The sequence below is a fragment of the Mastigoproctus giganteus genome, chromosome 4 (genome assembly GCF_048544385.1).
Source record: "Mastigoproctus giganteus isolate SK-2022 chromosome 4, ASM4854438v1, whole genome shotgun sequence".
Classification (NCBI taxonomy): Eukaryota; Metazoa; Arthropoda; class Arachnida; order Uropygi; family Thelyphonidae; genus Mastigoproctus; species Mastigoproctus giganteus.
Genome location: NC_143578.1, coordinates 182,892,220 through 182,912,504, shown reverse-complemented (window position 1 = coordinate 182,912,504; position 20,285 = coordinate 182,892,220). Strand labels below are relative to the sequence as shown.

Here is a 20,285-nt window from a genome sequence, read left to right as displayed (position 1 = left end):
ATTTAGCATCGGCCAAAAAAAATTCCTTCCCGTTTCAACCATCCATTCACTCCAAAAGTTTGTTCAGTTTAGACTTGAATTTATTTAAACTGTCAACTTCCACGACGACATATGGAAGTTTGTTCCAGTAATCAACCACCCGCTGGCTAAAGGTAAATTTCCACACGTCTATTCTACAGCCATCTTTCCTAAATTGGAATTTATACCCAATTAGGTGCGGAATCTGAGTAAGAGGTAGAATCCCATCAGCATTGAGCTTGCTCAAACCATTCATATTTTCCCTACACCTCAATCAGATCACCTTGCAAGTGCCTAGTCTCCAGATGCTGCAATTTGCAGAACTTAAGCCTATCTTCATAACAGCAACACTTTGTTCCACTCACTAATCTTGTTGTGCTTCTCTGTACTCGTTCTAGTAACTCAACATCTTTCCTAAAATGAGGCCTCCATACCTGTATGCAGGACTGAAAGCACTGACCATTTCCCTTATACAAGGGGATAATCACCTCCTTATCCCTGCCAGAAGAATTCCTGTATATCATTGACAAGACCCAATGACCTGCTCTAGCATTCTGTCTGCACTATTTAGAAAATTTCATATCTGACTGCACAATTATCCCCAGGTCTTTTTCATTCTCCACTACCCTGAGTGTAGTACTGCACAGTTGGTATGTTATTTTGGGGTTACTACTACCCATATGTAGTACTTTATATTTGTCAATGTTAAACTTCAGTTGCCACCTCTCAGCCCATCTGCTCAACTTTTCTAGATCCCCTTGCAGTAGCGTTTCGTACTTACTATCATTAACAACCCTACTAACCTTCGTGTCGTCTGCAAACTTGGACATTAAGCCTGATATACCTTTGTCAATATCATTGATAAATACAGAAAACAACAATGAGCCAAACATTTACCCCCATGGGAACTCTACTAATAACTTATTTCCATGAAGAGCAGCATCCATTGATTACCATTCTGTCTTCTCCCACTCAGCCATCCTTTTATTCATTGTAACAACTTGCCATTAATGCCATACTGCTCCAACTTTTACTGATTTTTTGTCTTCCATGTGCAACAGTATCAAAAGCTTTCCTAAAATCCAAGTATATGATATCAAAATTATTTTATTCATCCAGTTGCTTTGTGACCCCATCATAGTATCCAACCAAATTGGTCAGACAAGATTTTCCCTTAATAAACCCATGCTGTCTGAACTATAACTGAAGTCTTGTCTAGATGATCATGGAGTGCTCTTTTAACCAGTGACTCCATTATTTTCCCTGGAACAGAAGTTAAACAGCTCTGTAATTACTCATGTCACTTTTCGATCCCCCTTTGTGGATTGGGGAAACATTTGCACATCTCCAGTCTCTGGGGCCTCCCCCTGAGCCCAAGGATGCCTTCATAATCATGGTTAAGGGCCTGCTTACTTCCTTTGCTGCCACCTTTAATAGAACTGGATAGATCCCATCCATCCCAGGTGCTTTTCTTATGTTTAACTTCAACAATATTGTCTCTTCCACTTTGCCCTCAGTTATTACAAAATGATTTAGCTCCTGTCAGAGTTTGATAAACTTCTGTCCTCCCTTTCCCCACTGAATTCTTCATGTGTGACTGTAGATGCAAAATATTCATTCAGTTTGTCAGCTACCTTTGCAGAATCATCAACAATCGAACCATCGATATCGTATCAAGTGGACCAATCTGATTCATCCTCTTTCTTCTAGATTTTTACATAAGTAAAGAAGTATTTACTTTTTTCTTAGCATCCATTGCCAACGATTTCCCATAATCTCCCTATTCTTGCGTAACCTCCTTTGTCACTCGATTACAGACTACCTTATATCTACCGTAAGCATCTGTGTCTCCTGATAATTTATATTCATCCCATGCATTTTTCTTCTTTGCCACGAGTCTCATTAGTTCATCTGACATCCATTTAGGCTTAAACATTTGAACAGTATTTCTTATTTGGTATGAAAAGCCTAGTAGCTTCCAAGATTAATTCCTTGAGTGCTTCCCATTTAGAATTTGCTGTTGGTAACATCATCAGTTGCTCTCACTGTATAGAATTTAGAAACTGTCTGAGACCACTGTAGTCACCTTTACGAAAGCAAAAACGCTTCCCTTTACCTCTGATAGTACTTACATATTTAAGTAAATCCCACATCAGTTCACTGTGATTACTGCCACCTAGTGATTCCTTTATCTGTAGATTCTTAATGCATAAATAATCACTGCTAATAATCAGATCAAGCATATTAATCCCTCTGGTTGCCTTCCAAACATGCTGCTTTAGAAAACAATCATCCAATAAATCCACAAAGGTATTGCTAGTGTGTGAGTGACCAACTCACAAGTTCCAGTCAATATCTGGGAAGTTAAATCCTCCATTATAAGACAATCCGATTTACTGGCCCACTCTATTCCTCTTGTTGTACTCATCAGAGTCATTAGTTGTTTGTTGTATTCATCAGAGTTATTAGGCCTGTAACATACCCCTACTCTCAACTTTCCTTTCCTAGTGCTTATGTCACACCAAATTGATGCAACATTGCACTGTCCACCCTTGTCAACTGGATGCACTTCTTTAGATTTTGTGTTTCTTAACTAACAGCATGACCCCTCCTCCCTTTATAGAAAGGGAGGAGGGGTCATGCTGTTAGTCCTGTCTATCCTTTCTGTACACATAGTACTCCGAATTTCAATTCTGCATTCCTTATCTGTGTCTGACACGGCATCTCTGATATCCCAACAATATTCTCCTTTGATGTCTTCACCAGCACCTGAAATTCATCAAATTTATTTACTATACTCCTAGCATTGTTGTACATGCAAGTATACATGCACTTATTCTTACTCTTAGCTACCCTAACACAACCCATGTATTTACTTGTTCCACGATGATTCCCAGCAGTCCTTGAAATTCCCCAGCACCTCGCTTTCCAGGCTTCTGCTCATTCCAGTAGAAGCAGTGCAAGAATCACTTTCACCTCTGCCTGTGGCTACTGTTAATCTATTAAACTGTGAATTCCCCCAAGCTAGCATTTTTCCGACCCACATAATACTGCCTCGATAGCATCAGCAAATATTCTTGCACCTTTCCTATTTAAGTGTATTCCATCCCCGTAGAAACAGTCTCTCCTGTTAACAAGCACAGACCACGCTGAGAAAAATTCTACCCCGTGAGTCTTGTGCACAGTCTCTCCAGGGCTGAATTGATTGACAATGCTCTTTTAATATACTCTCTCCTATCTTGTCTGGACAGAATTGCAGACACTTTCAAATTTAACCCTAACTTGCAACTTTTTTTCAACATTGATCTGTACTTGTTAAGTAAGTCCGCAGATCTCCTACTCTTAATGTCATTAGTGCCAGCGTGTACAAAAGTATCACTCTTTGTGCCCTTAAAATATGATATCTGCTCTGCGTCATCAACTTTTGCCCCTGTCAGATTCAACTGTACTTTGTATATCTGCTTGCTGCAATGAAGATAATATTAAACAAGACTCCCAGTCAAAGTTTTGTTATAGAGTTATAATTTTTAGGTTTCATTTTTAAAGCTCTGAAGAAAAAAATTTACAAATTAATAAATAAATAGCATAAAGCTTCATACTAATGTATGCAAAATTTACTTCCTTTTATTGTAATTCTTTACATTGAATCAGAAGACTGATGTAAAAACTAAACTTCCCCATTACAAAAAGTTGCCAACTTTTTCTTGTTTGTCAAAATTAAAAGCTTAAAATGTAATAATATGAAGTTAAATTCCACGTTCTATATTTAATCTTTTGATTTCAGTGTAAAGAATGGTAATAAAAGGAGGTGAGTTTCATAATATTATGAAGCTTTATGTTATTATTAATTAGTTTTAATAAAAAAAAAACTAAATGCAGTTTATGTAAATGTAGAAGAAAATTATTTGTTTTCCTTGAATTCTAAGATTCAGAAAATTTTACTAGAGAGAATTTCTACTTTAACCAGTTGGACACTACACTATTATTAATCCCATCAAGTTTAAAGGAATTTAACCACCTCAATGCCAGACACTCAAAATTTTTAGTTTAAGTGTTTGGCATTGCAGTGGTTCAATTCCCTTATATGTATGTGTGTGTATATATTATTTAATTTTTAAATTAATCTTTTAGAGCCAGCTAACACTGATGAATCTTCCAGTCTTTAAGGGTATCGAACCAGATGTAAGTATATTGATTAGAAATTTTAATATTGCAGATCTTAATTAAAATTGATGCACCCAACCCTATCATATTCTTTAAGGCTGTTTTCTTTTTATAACATGAGAATAAAAAGGAATTTTCATCTAGTACCTTATAATAATATATTATAGTAACTGAAAACAATTCTATTTTACCCCTTTTTTATTTGCTGGCTTTTCAGCTGCTGACAAAGTTGCAGGAACATAACCATTAAATAGTTGTTTTGATCTTATGTAGGTTAACCTTCCATCACTTAGCCCTCAATTCAACAAAGATGCTTGTGTGGTATCTCTCAGACACTCCTCTTTGTTTTAATAATAAAAAACTAACTTTTTAGCTTTTTTACTGAAGTTAAAATAGTGATCTATTAATTATGACTTGCTGAACTCAATTAAAATATATTGAACAAAGATAAATGGGAGAAATCAATAATAATAAAGACAGTTTGGTAAAATACAAATACAGTCATCCCTCGATTTGCGTGGTTTCACTATTGCGCGGTCAGGTATTTACTATCAAAATTTTAGATTGCACAGCGAGTTTTGCTACCCATGTGATTTTTGCTTACGAAGCTTCAAAAATAGGAATGAAGAGCAGATTTTGAAAATTTTGTTTTTTTACATGAATGAAGATTTAATTGAAGAAGAAATACATTTCACCATTCCACAAAATTCCAGCTGTCAGTAGTATTGCAAATGCAATAAAATTGAGTTTGCCACCCGTTTATAATTAGATTGCACTAACAGAAAAGCCCAATAAACCAGAAAGCGCAAATTGTTTTTATTGTTTTATGGTTGTAACCTCCAGAAATGTGCTTTAGAAAATATCACAAAGGCGTTCAAAACTGATTCTTATAACCAAACATAGCAGTAAACAGTGGTGTACTTGTCTGGTTATTTTTGAAACAGCTTCCTAATTCTGGAACCCCCTTTATCAGTTATCCTATGTTAGCTGTTCAGACAGAACATTTTTCTGGTTCATGCAATGTAAAGTGTTTTATTGGTAAGCATTGCTTTTGCTGATTTAATATTTCTTGTCTATATAAAGTGTGTGTTTAATTAGTGCCTAAAATGAAGAAAGCTACAACAAAAAAAATTTAGAGGAAAATTAAAAATTGTTAAGGACTTAAGAAAATGGCAAAAAGGTTGTGATATTTGCCAAGAAATACAGCATACACGAATCTAGCATTCGATGAATTAGGGAAAATGCTGAGAAAATTAAAAGTTCAGTTATCTGTTCCACATCATTGGCTGCAAAAAAACATTACAAAAGTGAGAAATCCATTAATAGAGAAAACTGAAAAATTACTTTCTTTCTGGATAGAAGATCTTAATCAAAAGAGAATGCCTCTTGGTTCAGATATTATTCACACCAAAGCTCTGCAAATTTTTAATCGTTTACAAGAAGAAGCCAGTCTATCCAATGCAGATGTCTTTCAGGTCAGTAAGGGTTGGTTTGAAAATTTTAAAAAACATCAAATTAGCACAGATACAGAAGCTGTTTCTTTGTATCCAAAAACTTTCAAGGATGTTATTGTGACTGAGGGCTATCTAGCAAGTCAAGTGTTTAATATGACGACCGGCTTATTTTGGAAGCGTATGCCAAGCCGAACATTCATTTCAAAAGAAGAGAAAACGTGCCAGGTTTCAAAGCTGCAAAAGACAGGTTAACACTTTTGTTATGTGGAAATGCAGAGAGTGACTTTAAGTGTAAACTGCTACTAATTGATATGTCAGAAAACCCTCATGCTTTTAAAGGAATATCAAAAAGCTCTATACTAGTTCAGTGGAAATTGAGCTAAAATCTTTGAGGAATGGTTTTTGAATTGCTTTTGCGTCAAAACAAAAAGATATTGGCTGAAGAAGAACATAGCATTCAAAATCCTGCTCATTCTTGACATTGCACCCCAGTCATCCTGCACATTTGTCTGGTCTGCACCCAAATGTGAAAGTTATCTTTCTTCCAGCGAATACAAGTTCGTTAATTCAGCTGATGGATCAAGGTGTTATAGCTTACTTTAAACTTTATTACCTAAGAAGATCTTTTTTACAATTGGTAGAAGCTACTGATGGAATAGGCACTCTTTCAATTCGAGATTATTGGAGGAATTATAACATTCTTGATGCTGTAAAAAATATCGAATTTGCATGGGGTGAAGTTAAGAACTCAACAATGAATGCAGTGAGGAAAAAGCCATGGCCAGAAAACTGTACTAAAGAAGCCACGGTTGAAATGCTGGAGGAAGTTGAGCTTGTGAGACTTGACAAAATGATTAGTGGAGAGGAATTTGAAGAACTGGAACCAGCAGATATCACAGAAGTCCTTGAATCTCATAGAGAACAATTATCAGTGGGCAATATTTTTTTTTGCAGTGTGAAGAAGAAAATGATAAAAATGAAGAAGATGCACACAAAAATTTGACCGCAAAGAGATCAGCTGAGTTTTTAAGACTTGCAAATCAGCTTAGCCAAGAAGCTCTGGATATGGATCCTAATTTGGAGAGGAGTTTAAATTTTTGCAGAACTTTATCATTAATTTAGTTCCTTATGAAGAAATTTATTGAGAAAAACTGTGCTTCTAAGCAAAAAATTTAACTAATTTTTTTCAAAAAGTGCCAGATACTGTTGCAAATTTATCACAGGAAACAGCGACAAAGAAGCAATGAATTTAGATTAAAAACCTAGAGGTAAGTATTAGAAAGATTACTTTTATGGACAGGTTTCTAATTTTTTCCTTTTTTTTCTTACCGAATGAAGACAATTTTTTTTTTGTACAGGTATGGAACCCTCATTATGTCATAAAAACTATGCTTCATATTGCACAGATTTGGACTGTGCGGTGTTTCCCCTGGTATGTAACCCCCCCGTGCAAATCGGGGGATGAATGTAAACGATACTGCTAAATGCATCAGTAAGTTAGTTTTCTGTTACTTGCTTATTGGGGAGAGTCACTAGTGTTTCTATGCCTACCTGTCATCACATCATAGTTGACTGACAGAATCATTTTTTTCATGTAATTTTATAAGTAGTATGCTTATTCCATAAATGACATTTCTTTTTATTTACTAAAGTGGATTTTTTTTCCTTGCACGTGTTATGGCTGCATTTCATGACATTTTTTTGTAGGCTATTAGGCACTTCCATTTTCAAATTAATATGATTGTTGAACACAAATTTCAAAATTGCACATGCACACACATTTCTGATTATGAACAACTGCCACAGAATAGCTTCATTGGTACATTGACAAAATTTTCATAGCTGCATTGACAATGACAAATGTGTCAATTTTTTACCAGTGGCATAAGAAGATACCTAGCTTTTAACATTTCTCTCCGTATGTGAGGTCATTATTAAAAAAATTTGCAAGTAGTACTTGGACTTTATATTCTCAATTGGAGCTCTTTTACATGTGAAAGTCAGACCTGTTTCGTTCTTGCTATTGGAGTCGACTTTCCTTCCAAACATGTTATGACTGTATTTTGTGGCCAATTTTTGCAGGTCACTGGACTTGATGATAACAGTAAGATGATGTGTTAAATTTTTATCAACAACATGAGAAGATAACTAGCTTTTAACTTTTCCTCAATGCTGAGTGTCCCCTTCGGCCATTGTTAAAAATTCTGAAGCAATAAGTGATTTTTTTTTTTTTTTTTTATTATTATTTCAATAAGAGCTATTTTATGTGAGAAAGTTTAGGCTGGTTCGTTTTCTAAACATGTTACTGCTGCTTTTCATGGGAAATTTTTAAAACCCACTGTGCTTGTCAGCTATGGCAAAGTGAATAAAATTAAGTGTCAGTTTTTTTCCAATCACATAAGAGGAAACCTAACTTTTAACTTCTGTTCCTCTATGAGGGATACCCCCACCCTTGGGCCACTATAAACTATAACTAGAGTAAAGTTACCATCCAATACAACAATTTAAACAGGAAAAATATAATACAAAATGAAAAATGTGTAAAAATAATATAAAATTAATTTATTTAACTTTTATACACTGTACATCTGCTCCTATGAAAAGCATAAACAATGTTTCCTTAGTGAAAAATATGAACAAACTTTCCCTAATAAAAAGCATAAACAATCTAAAGCACAATAAAAGGATAAGCAATCTTTCCCTAGTGAAAACTATAATTGAACTTTCCATAATAAAAGCATAAAAAAGTGAAATATAAACAAACTTTCCCTAATAAAAATTGTAAAAAATCACATAGAGGTGGAAGGAGAGGAGTCATCATTCCTACTCATCTTGGGTGACTGTCCTGTGGGAGATGCATCAGTTGGAGGGTGTTTGTCCACCTTTTTGAAGAATGAAACCAAGGTTGACTGCTTTATTCTGGACTTTTGGACCCTCCAAAAGTGGTCCATCAAGGTGTCATTAAAGTGATTAAGGCCCATTTCCACAGTGGCAATTTCTGGGTGATAATCTTTTATAAGTTTGGACAGTTTATTCCAGCAAGAGAACACTTTAAGGTCCTCAGCTGGAATGCCGTGCCTTTGTTGCTTGTCCTTCTCGTCCCCGAAAGCTTTCTTCTTCTTCAGTGCCTCTGCCTCTTCATTGTGAAGCTCTGCTAGCTCCTCAAATGATAGCTTCTTCCTGTGATCCTCCACATCCCCCTCATTGATCTCCAGACTAATGGAACTGTCCAGACACACAATTTTCTGCACAACAAGCTCTTCCTCCAACTGTTGAAAGCCTTCAAAGTCCCTTGGCACCATAGCGTCAGGCCACAATGGCCTTCAAGCCGAATTCAAGCACCTAACAAAAACCTCCTTCCAAGCAACCACAATTAGGAAAACAGTATCCACTACATTGAAGTGACCCTTCCAAAAGTCCTTCAGAGTCACATCACTGGAAGAAGTGGCCTCAAAAACATTTCCTGAACAGTGCCTTAGTGTAGAGTTTTTTTTTTTTTTCTAAATTTGTGAACACCTGCTGGTCCATAGGCTGGAGGAGAGGTGTCATATTAGGTGGCAAGAAGTGAACCTTGATAAAACTGAACTCATCTGGTAATTCTTCCACCAATTTGGTCATGAAGCATTGTCCACGACCAAAAGAACCTTCAATGGAAGATCCTTCTCCCCAAGGTAGTCACGGACAGTGGGCCAAACACCTCAGTCACCCAGTCAGAGAAAAGACTCCTGGTCACCCAAGCTTTGTGGTTGGAATGCCACAAAACTTCAAGTCGGGTTTTTCCTGATGTTTTTAAAAGTTCTAGGGTTCTCTGAATGGTACTCAAGCAGTGGTTTGACCTTGCAGTCACCCGAAGCATTGGCACAAAAGAGCAATGTAAGCCTGTCTTTCATTGGCTTGTGGCCAGGTAAGGTGGTCTCCTTCTTTGTGATATATGTTCTGCGTGGCATAATCTTCCAGAAAAGGCCAGTTTCATCGCAGTTAAACACCTGCTGTGAAAGAAAGCCTCCATCCTCAATTATTTTCTTAAATTTCTCACGACGTTGCTCAGCAGCGTCTCTATCTGCACTGGCAGCCTCACCATACCTCACAACACTGTGTAATCCAGTGTCCTTTTTCTAAATCCAGTAAACCTCTCCTTGGTGCCAAAAAACTCCTTCACAGAACCAGTACTTGTACTAGGAGTCTTAGCATCAAGTTCCTCAAACAATTGTTTGGCCTTTTCACAAATAATCGCCTCACTGACACTATCACCTGCCATTTGTTTTTCATTAATTCACACTAATAGAAGAGTTTCCATCTTTTCCGTGGTATTACAATGTGAACTGCTTAACCTAGAGATTCCCTTCATGACCTGTGCACTTTTTATTTCTTCTTTGTTTTTTAAAATTGTACTGATTGTTGATTTAGCCATACCATATTCATCACTTAGATCTCCTACACTTTTCCCACTTTCTCGCTTGGAAATTATTTCTTTCGTAATGTCTAAGTTAATTAGCTTTCTCGCTCTATTTTGTCGGCTCATGGCTAAAATTTTATATAGCAGAATAATTTGAAAAAATATTTTCACTACTAAAGGGCAAATAAGCAGATAACTGAACTAAACTGATAACTGAACCTTATAAACGATAACAAAGATGATAACTGACACTCTAATCAAAGCGGGAAGGCCCCGACATGTCATGCGCACGTGCATGCTACGTCGGCCGATAGCATTCCTCCGCATTCGTTGTAGCATCCTGATTTTATTGATAAAAACTGTTTGTTGTAGCATTTGTTCATTGTGGCATCGTTTGCTTTAGCATGCACGTGTGTGTGTGTGTGTGTGTGTGTGATATAGATAATATATTGGAAATTTAAGATTAAAATTAAGATCTTAAATTTGAAATTTAAGATCAAATTGTAATGTCATGATTTGTGAGATGGCTAGTGTTACCTCAAATTTATAGGGATAAAATTAAGTCAGGTAATTGAGTAGAATATTAAACTTGAAATATCAATATCATTATAAATATTAAAAAACAGTGTCGATTTTTAAATTAAATATCAAAAACAATAATATTAATATTATTAATTTTTAATATGTAATTAATATTAAATACTAAAATACTTATGTAATGAGTGGGGCTCCACAGTGGCCAACATCGATCACTCATTGCATGCCTATGAAGAGCAGTGGCCTTTGATAACTATTCATTGTCTCCTCCTATAAGCATCCCTTTATCCAGAGTAGTAACTTACCTCTAATTCCCCATTGCTCCGAGCTATACAACAGCCATACATGTGGTTCAGTATCAAAAGTTTTATTGAAAAAATTGGTATATGCTGTCAGAATTATTCTTTACATCTAGTTTCTTTGTGTGATAGCCTCGTAGTAGCTAATCAGATTGGTCAGGATTGATTTTCCCATAACAGATCCATGCTGTGGTTGCCTTATGGCTCTGCTTCTATCAAAATATTATTGTAATTCTTTAAATATGTAATCTATTATTTTTCCTGGCACAAAGGGGAAACCACCAGGTCTGTAGTTACTGCTTCATTTATGATTAAAGGTTTAACCGCTTCTTTTAACGTGGCAACAGATATGCTTTGCACCTAACAGTGACAAAAAAAATGCACAAAAAATAATTGATATATGATTAATATTTTTAAAAAATCTGGGAACCAGTCAAAAAAGTTAACAGGTTCTCAGATTTTTTTTTTATTTCTGGAAAAACTTTTTTTTTTTTTTTAAATTCTGCTTGCAGCATATCAATGCTGGATCTTTTGTGAATGGATTGCATTAATTATTATTTGGAAGTTTTTATTATTTTAATTAAATTTAAAAATATTTTACATATTGTATTTTCAATGACATGCAAAAAAACTTTTATTAGTTCTCTCCCACATAAGGAAAAATAAACTTTGTGAAAGTATTAGTTGCTTCCACTTGCCAGTTTATAAAATTTATAAGGGTGTGAAATTTAAAAAATTAAATTTTGTGCTCTTACTCTTATTTTGCTTATATAGTACAGTCAGTCCTCGTATAACACGTTTACATTACATGAATTCGATCATACATGATTTATAAATAGGGAAACGATGTCTTATATAACACGAATCGAATTCGCTAATGCACGATTCGCCTTTGTGTTTACAAGAAATGGCAGTCGAACGCAGAATTACCCCAACTGAATGCAACACGATAGGAATGAAGAGAAGATTCTGAAAATGTATTTATGTTTTTTATATCAGTGAAGGGGAAACACATTTCACCATAATAACTTAAAAACCAACACAATTTCAGCTATCGGTATAATCGCAAATGCAATTATATCGAGTTTACTACCAGTTAGTAACAGATTCCAACTAGCAGAAATGCAACTGGAAATTGTTTTTATTGTTTTATGGTAGTAACCCCTAGAAATGTGCTTTAGTAAAATGTGAGGTGTTAATAGTGTATCTCTGCCTTTACGGTGTTGTTTATTCAGTTGCTACACGTGCGCAGCTTTGTTTATGTGTATCAAGTGTGCCTCCTCGTTTTGTAATTGTGCTTTATTCCCTAAAAATGAGTAAAATACTTAAAAGGTGTGAAAAGTAAGCATCCTGGTGAAGACACTGCAAATTCGGAGAGAAGAGAAAAACAATACTGTATCGATAAACAGAGGTGGACTGGGTCAAAAATTCTTACTCGGGAAAATTAATAGTGGCCTCATACTATGGTTTATGGCCAAAATCACACTGGCCTCCGGCCCACTGGGGTTTTTCCGGTAAGGCTTATGGCCAGTCCGCCTCTGTCGATAGAGAAAAAAATATGAAATTGTGAAATGCTTTGAGCAAAATGAAAGACCATGTGATATTGCACGTGCTACAGACCTAAATGAGGCAACGCCGAGAATTAGAAAGAATGCAGAGAAAATAAAAACAACTTTCATAGCAGGAACAACTCAAAGTGTAATTAAAATCCATTAGATTAAGACAAAGAATTGGAAGAGATGGAACGGCTGTCATCTGTTTGGATAGAAAATCAAACAAAAAACAAATTCGCTTACGATAGAAGCAAAAGCATTAGCAATATTTTATTACGTAATAGTCGTAATAAAATACGTGTTTTATTACGATTATTTATTGTGTTTGGTAATGTTTTGATTACAAATGTGTGTTCAATCTTGGGTGGTGGGCACCTAACCCTATTTTTCCCATAGGGCCTGTTGTTTATATTGCACGAGGGTTTCTAGGAACACAACTATCGTGCTATACGAGGACTGACTGTATGTGTAGAAGCAGAAATGTGCAGAAACTTTTATTAATTCTGCTCGAAATAAAGAAAGAACTATATAAACATAAAACTATTGGGCCCTTCCATTTCAGAGTTAATAAAATCATCAGGTGCACAAAATTTCAAGATTTTACACCTACACACATTTCTTCTTATATACAGTCAGTCCTCGTATAGCACGATAGTTGCGTTCCTAGAAACCCTCGTGCAATGCAAAATCATGCAATATAAACAACAGGCCCTATGGGAAAAATGGGGTTAGGTGCTGACCACCCAAGATTGAACACACATTTGTAACCAAAACATTACCAAACACAATAAATAATCGTAATAAAATACTTACGCATTTTACTGCGATTATTACATAATAAAATATTGCTAATGCTTTTACTTCTATCGTAAGCAAACTTGTTTTTTGTTTGATTTTCTATCCAAACAGATGACAAGCGTTCCATCTCTTCCATTCTTTGTGTCTTAATCTAATGGATTTTAATTACACTGAGTTGTTCCTGCTATGAAAGTTGTTTTTATTTTCTCTGCATTCTTTCTAATTCTCGGCATTGCCTCATTTAGGTCTGTAGCAGGCGACTCCGTAGCCAGGTGGGAAGGAGCAGCAGTGCATAGCACACGCTTCTTGATTAGACCGGGGTTCGAGCCCGTCACCACCAAATACGGAGGATGCGGAAAGGTCAGGGAATGACCACCGCATATCCCGGAGCAATATGGCCTTAGTTGCTGATGCTCCTAAAAACCAAACAACACAAACACACACAGGTCTGTAGCACATGCAATATCACATGGTCTTTTATTTCACTCAAAGCGTTTCACAATTTCATATTTTTTCTCTATCAACAGAGGCGGACTGGCCATAAGCCTCACTGGGGAAACCCCGGTGGGCTGGAGGCCAGTGTGATTTTGGCTATAAACCATAGTATGAGGCCACTATAAATTTTCCTGGGAAAGAATTTTTGACTCAGTCCGCCTCTGTTTATCGCTATTGCTTTTCTTTTTCTCTCTGAATCTGCAATATCTTCACCAGGACGCTTCCTTTTCACCTTTTAAGTATTTTACTCATTTTTAGGGAACAAAGCACAATTACAAAACGAGGAGGCACGCTTGATACACATAAACAAAGCTGCGCATGTGTAGCAACTGAATAAACAACACCGTAAAGGCTGAGATACACTATTAACACCTCACATTTTACTAAAGCACATTTCTAGGGGTTACTACCATAAAACAATAAAAACAATTTCCAGTTCCGTTTCTGCTAGTGGAATCTGTTATAATAAACTGGTTGTAAACTCAATCTAATTGCATTTGCAATTAGATCGAGTTATACTTTTATGAATTCTACTCAAAATAAATAAAAAACAAAAACTGTATAAATATAAAGTATCAGCACAGAACTGTTAGGCACTTCCATTTTAAAATTGATAAAATTGTTAATTTTCAAATTAATAAAATTGTGGAGTGGAGTTTCTTACCAGGGAGTTGCACACAATTAATATTATAACTTAGAACCCTAGCTAGTTTGTCAGAAGCACCCGAGTAGTGGGGGATGCATGTAGTAGTAATGGCAAGGTAGCAAGCTTATATAGCATCGGCCAAAAAAAAAAAAAAAAAAAAACCAACACAATTCACCGATCTTATACCCCTCAAGAATTTGTCTAGTTCTTTCTTGAATTTATTCAACCCATCCACTTCCACAATAACAGATGGAAGCCTGTTCCAACAATCAAACCACCCACTGGCTGAAGGTTGTTGTTGTTTTGGTTTTTAGGAGCATTAGCAACTAAGGCCATATTGCTCCTGGAGATATGCGGTAGTCATTCCCTGACCTTTCCGCATCCTCCGTATTTGGTGGTCACGGGCTCGAACCCCGGTCTAATCAAGAAGCATGTGCTACGCACTGCTACTCCTGCCCACCTGGCTACAGAGGTGCCGGCTGAAGGCAAACTTCTGCTCATCTATCCTGCAACTAATCCTTCCTCAATTTGAATTTATGCCTTCCATGTGCGTAGTCTCAGCAAGTGCAAGAATACCATTAACATTCTGTGTACTCAATCCACTCAAGGCTTTAAACACCTCAATCTGATCTCCCTGCAGATGCCTAGTCTGGAGAAGCTGCAATTTGCAGAACTGAAGCCTTTCCAGGTAGAGCAACCTTTTGTTCCCTTCACCAATCTGGTTGCCCTTCTCTGCAGTGGCGTAGGAATGCCTTGGCACTAGGGCAGGTGCCAAGGGTGCTGGTATCAGAGGGGGCGGCACTGACAGACCATATCAGTTCTGTGTCAAGCTATTTAGACACCCGAGGCTAGCTGACGAAATGGTGCCCCTAGATTTCGCATCAGGATGAGAACAGAGGGTGGGGTGAAAATTAATTTTTGCCAAATGGCGTGTTTTCAGAGGACGATTCACACCTGCATGCATCCTTATATCTTGAGTATATACTGCATAGCAGCATACATCTATTTGCCGTTCAGAATGCAACTTTTAAGGGACCAATCATGCGATCGGTACATGCTCGGATTCACAGCACTTCGCCATTCAAGAACTGTGTACATTCTGAGATACTGAATAAGTTTGAAGTTATAAATAATGTGTTTGTTGTTATGTTGTTATTTGGTTTTTAGGAGAGCAACTAAGGCCATATTGCTCCGGGAGATATGCAGTGGTCATTCCCTGACCTTTCCGCATTCTCCGTATTTGGTGGTCACGGGCTCGAACCCCCGTCTAATCAAGAAGCATATGGTACGTACTGCTGCTCCTGCCATAATGTGTATATATTGTTTTTATGCTATATAAACAGATGATCGTGAATACTGTGATTTTTAATTTAGGTGATACAGAAGCCTATGGTAGATATATGCTGGTCTGTAATCAAGTCAAAAGGGAGGTTAGGCAGGCAAAGGCAGATTACGAGAAATCTTTGGCAAAAGATGCAAATAGTAACTTATGTAAACTCTAGAAGGAAGGGGATGAATCAGATTGGTCCACTTCATGTCGAGAGTTCAACTGTTGATGATCCTGCTTAGGTAGCTAACAAACTGAATCAGTATTTTGCATCTACATTTATAAATGACGAGTTATTCTGGGAGGAGAATGCCAGAGGTGTATTAAACCCTGGAAACGAGCTAAATGATTTCTTAATAAATTAGAGCCAAATGGAGCAGAAATTGTTGAAGATAAACATAAGAAAGGCACTTGGGGTGGATCGGATCTATCCAGTTATATTGAAGGAGGCAGCAAAGGAAGTAAGCAAACCCTTAGCCATAATTATGACAGGTTCCTTGGACTCAGGGGAGATACCTGTGGGCTGGGGATGTGCAAATGTGACCCCAATTGTGTCACCCTTGTGACACAAGTAATTACAGACCTGTTAGTTTAACTTCTGTTCCGGGGAAATTAATGAAGGCACTGGTTAAAAAAGCTCTGCAGGATCATCTAGACTAGACTTCAGTTATAATTCAGACACAGCATGGATTTGTTAAGGGGAAGTATTGTCTGACCAATTTGATTGGATGCAAAAAAATTATTTCATTTATTTATTTTATTTTATATAATAAATTTTATTTATTATTTTATTTTATTTAAAAAAAATTAAATATATATATATACAGCAGTCTTCCATGTGCAACAGTAGTTTCACATGGAAGACTGTTGTATAAATTGGAGCAGTGTGGCGTTAAGGGCAAGTGCCTAGGATGGATAAAGGGATGGTTGAGTAGGAGAAGATAGAGTGGTAATCAAGGGACAATGCTCTCAATGGACTAATGTTACTAGTGGAGTCCCCCAGGGTTCAGTGTTGGTTCCATTTTGTTTTCTGTATTTATTAATGATATTGATGAAGGTATATCACGCTTAATGTCTAAGTTTGCATACGATTCAGATATTCACTTCTGCAAAACAACAGATCACCCTTTGTTGGGGTATAGGAAAACCACTCTCTCATAAAACTCTAACAGGGTGCTTACAGTAGAAAGTTGACAAGAGCCTATTGTCCAAGTGTGGAATGCCCTTGATCTGACCACTGGCTATGGATACACAGAAAGTAGTTCACCAGCTTGACTTCTTGGTATGTAGTAGTAGTAGCAGTAGAGTTAGGTGATACAAGAAAGCAAGCTTATGTAGCATCAGCCAAAAAAAAAAAAAAGAAAACCCAATTCACACATCCATGTCCTCTAAAAGTTTGTTGAATTCCTCCTTGAATTTATCTAAGCCATCAATTTCTATAACAGCAGATGAAAGTCTGTTCCAACAATCAACTACCCGCTGGCTAAGGCAAATTTACGCACATTTATTCTATAACTGTCTTTCTCAATTTGAATTTATGCTCTCTCTCAGGCTCGTAATCTGAACAATAGGATCTTAATCCCATCAGAATTAAGCCTGCGCAACCCATTCAAGGCCTTATACGTCTCAATCAGATCATCCCCTCGCAAGTGCCTATTCTCCAGAAGCTGCAATTAGCAGAACTTGAGCCTTTATTGGTAAGAGAGAGAACCCCTTCATTCCCCTCGCCAATCTTGTTGCCCTTCTCTGAGCTTGCTCCAATAGCTCTACATCCTTTCTTAATTGAGGTCTCCAGACCTGTGCACAGTACCCAAGGTGTGGCCTGACCATTGCCTTATACAAGGGGTTAATCACCTCCTTAAGTTAGAGAACGAGAGTAGCCTTGGGTGGCAAAGTTTTTTGCTGATCCTGGAATAGAGAAGTTTTTTTTCTGTTTTATTAGCTTAAATTGGCATATTAACTTATTTTCTAGAGAGCTTTATATTCCTAGTTATGATACTTAGTTTAAAGTTTAACTTAGATAGAGAATTTGTAGGTATTACTTAGTATCGGCGAGGGTATCAAATCCACGTGTTAAAAGTTGCATCTCCGTTGAACAAGAAGTTTTTTAGCCATATTTAGCTGCTTTATTGACCAATTGTTATATCAAATTATTTTCTATAAGTAGCTTATAGACCTAGTCAGGATCCTTAGTTTATTCTGAATTGACACAGCAAGATCAATTAATTATCAATTATCAGCAATTATCAATTAATCAGTAAAATTTATTAATCTTGTTGAACTTCATTGTCAATTAAATTGTACTTTTTAACTAAGTACATATAACGACTTAGGTTACAAAAGTAACATAATTAATTAATACATAACTTGATACGGAAGTTATATAAACGGAACTCGTAGATAATACTCGATACTGAAAAATATATATATAGCATTATAACTGTGTTGATATACAAGTTTAGGGTTATAATTTTGTACTGAAATTGAAATTAAATTGAAATCATGACTCAGACTAGAGCAGCAAAGAAAAAGGCTCAAGCTAATGGGAATGCTGTGGCTCAGGGGAGAACTGAGTGGGGCAGTTGCCTTCTGAATCACAGCCTTTTAAAATGCACAGCTTGCATGATGTTTGTGGAGCAATCGGGTACGGGACATGATATTGCCATGAGGGGATGTCTTTGTGTGCGCATGATGTAAGGAAATCAGGCGACAACTCAGCGTTGTTATGGCCCTATATGAGAGCTTGAAGGACAGGGTGGATGCCCTCGAAGAATCTCAATTGAGGGCCCCATCAAGCTTACAGCTGCCCACATCAACGATAGAGCTTGCACTTGGTCATCATGCAACACAGCGGCAACTCCCAAGGCAGAATGTGCTGGTCCCACAGGAACTAGTAGTTGTTGGTGATTCTATTGTCAGGAAAACGACGAATATGCTTTATAAAAAGGATAGGTGGGACAGGACCAGGGTATGTCTGCCAGGGGCAAAGGTTGATGACGTTGTAGAGCGGATATCATCTTTTAAGGGCACAAAAGGTGATATAGTTGTACACGTTGGCACTAATGATATTAAGAGTAGGAGACCGGCAGAATTACTTAACAAGTACAGCTCACTGTTGAAAAAAAGCCGTGAATTAGGGTTGAATTTGAAAGTGTCTGCAGTTCTTCCCAGACACGATAGGAGGGAGTATATGATGAGAGCCTTGTTAATCAATTTGGCCCTGGAAAGATTGTGCAAGGTTCAAGAAGTAGAATTTTTTTCAGCCTGGTCTGTACTTGTTAACAGGAGAGACTGCTTTTACAGGGATGGGATGCACTTAAATAGAAAGGGTGCAAGAATATTTGCTGATGCTATCGAGGCAGTGTTAGGTAGGTCAGAAAACTGCTAGCTTGGGGGGGGATACAAGGACTAATAGATTAACAGTAGACACTGGCAGAGGTGAAAGTGATTCTTGCACTGCTTCTATTGGAATGAGCAGCAGCCTGGAAAACAAGATGCAGGATATTTCAGAGACTACTGGAGTCATTGCGGTACAAGTAAACACATGGGTTGTGTTAGCATAGCTAAGAATAGGAACAGGTGCATGTATACTTGCGTGTACACCAATGCTAGGAGTTTGGTAAATAAATTTGAGGAATTGCTCAAAACATCAAAGGCAGATATTGTTGGGATATCAGAGATGTGGTGACACACAGATATAAGGAATGCAGAACTGGAATTTGGGGAGTACAATGTCTACAGAAAAGATAGACAGGATAGGAAGGGAGGAGGGGTTTTGAAAGAAAACCCCTCCTCCCTTCCTATCCTGTCTAATAAAAGAAAGTTTTATTAGTTAAGAAACACAAAATCCAAGGAAGTGAAGCCAGTCGACATCGCTGGACAGTTCAGTGTCGAGTCAGTTTTGTGTGACATAAGCATTGGGAGATCAAAATTGAGAATATGAATGTGCTATAGGCCAAATGACTCTGATGAGTATAATAAGAAACTGTACAGGGAAATAGAGTGGGCCAGGAAATCAGTCTTATAATGGGCGATTTTAATTTCCCAGATATTGATTGGAATTTGTCGGTTTGGTCACTCACACACTAGCAAGGCATTTATGGATTTATTGGATGATTGTTTTCTACATCAGCATGTTCGGGAGGCAACTAGAGGGAGTAATACTCTTGATCTGATTATCAGTAGTGATTCTTCATGCATTAAGAATCCGCAGATAAAGGAACCACTAGGTGGCAGTGATCACAGTGTGCTGAAGTGGGATTTACTCAAAGCGCTAACTACCATCAGGGGTAAAGGGAAGGCTTTTTGCTTTCATAAAGGTGACTACGGTGGTCTAAGACGGCATTTAAATTCTGTACGGTGGGACCAACTGATGATGTTACCAACAGCAAATTCAAAATGGGAAGCATTCAAAGAATTTATCTTGGAAGCTAGTAGGCTTTACATACCAACTAAGAAATATTGTTCAAGGTTTAGGCCTAAATGGATGTCAGATGAACTAATGAGACATGGCAGAGAAGAATAATACATGGGATACATATAACATGTGACACAGAAGCCTATGATAGATATAAGCTGGTCTGTAATCAAGTTACAAA

The 20,285-nt window shown here is 37.1% G+C and overlaps 1 protein-coding gene across 3 annotated transcripts in view; it reads left to right on the top strand.

Annotated features, from left to right (window-relative positions):
* The window catches only part of LOC150087235 (ras-specific guanine nucleotide-releasing factor RalGPS1-like), a 419,169-nt gene that overhangs the window by 175,121 nt on the left and 223,763 nt on the right, over positions 1-20,285 (top strand). For all 3 annotated transcript variants that reach the window (XM_090371091.1, XM_090371092.1, XM_090371090.1), the window contains exon 4: positions 4,150-4,200. In XM_090371091.1, coding sequence (XP_090227217.1) covers positions 4,150-4,200 — 51 coding nt within the window. The remainder of the gene's footprint in view (positions 1-4,149; positions 4,201-20,285) is intronic.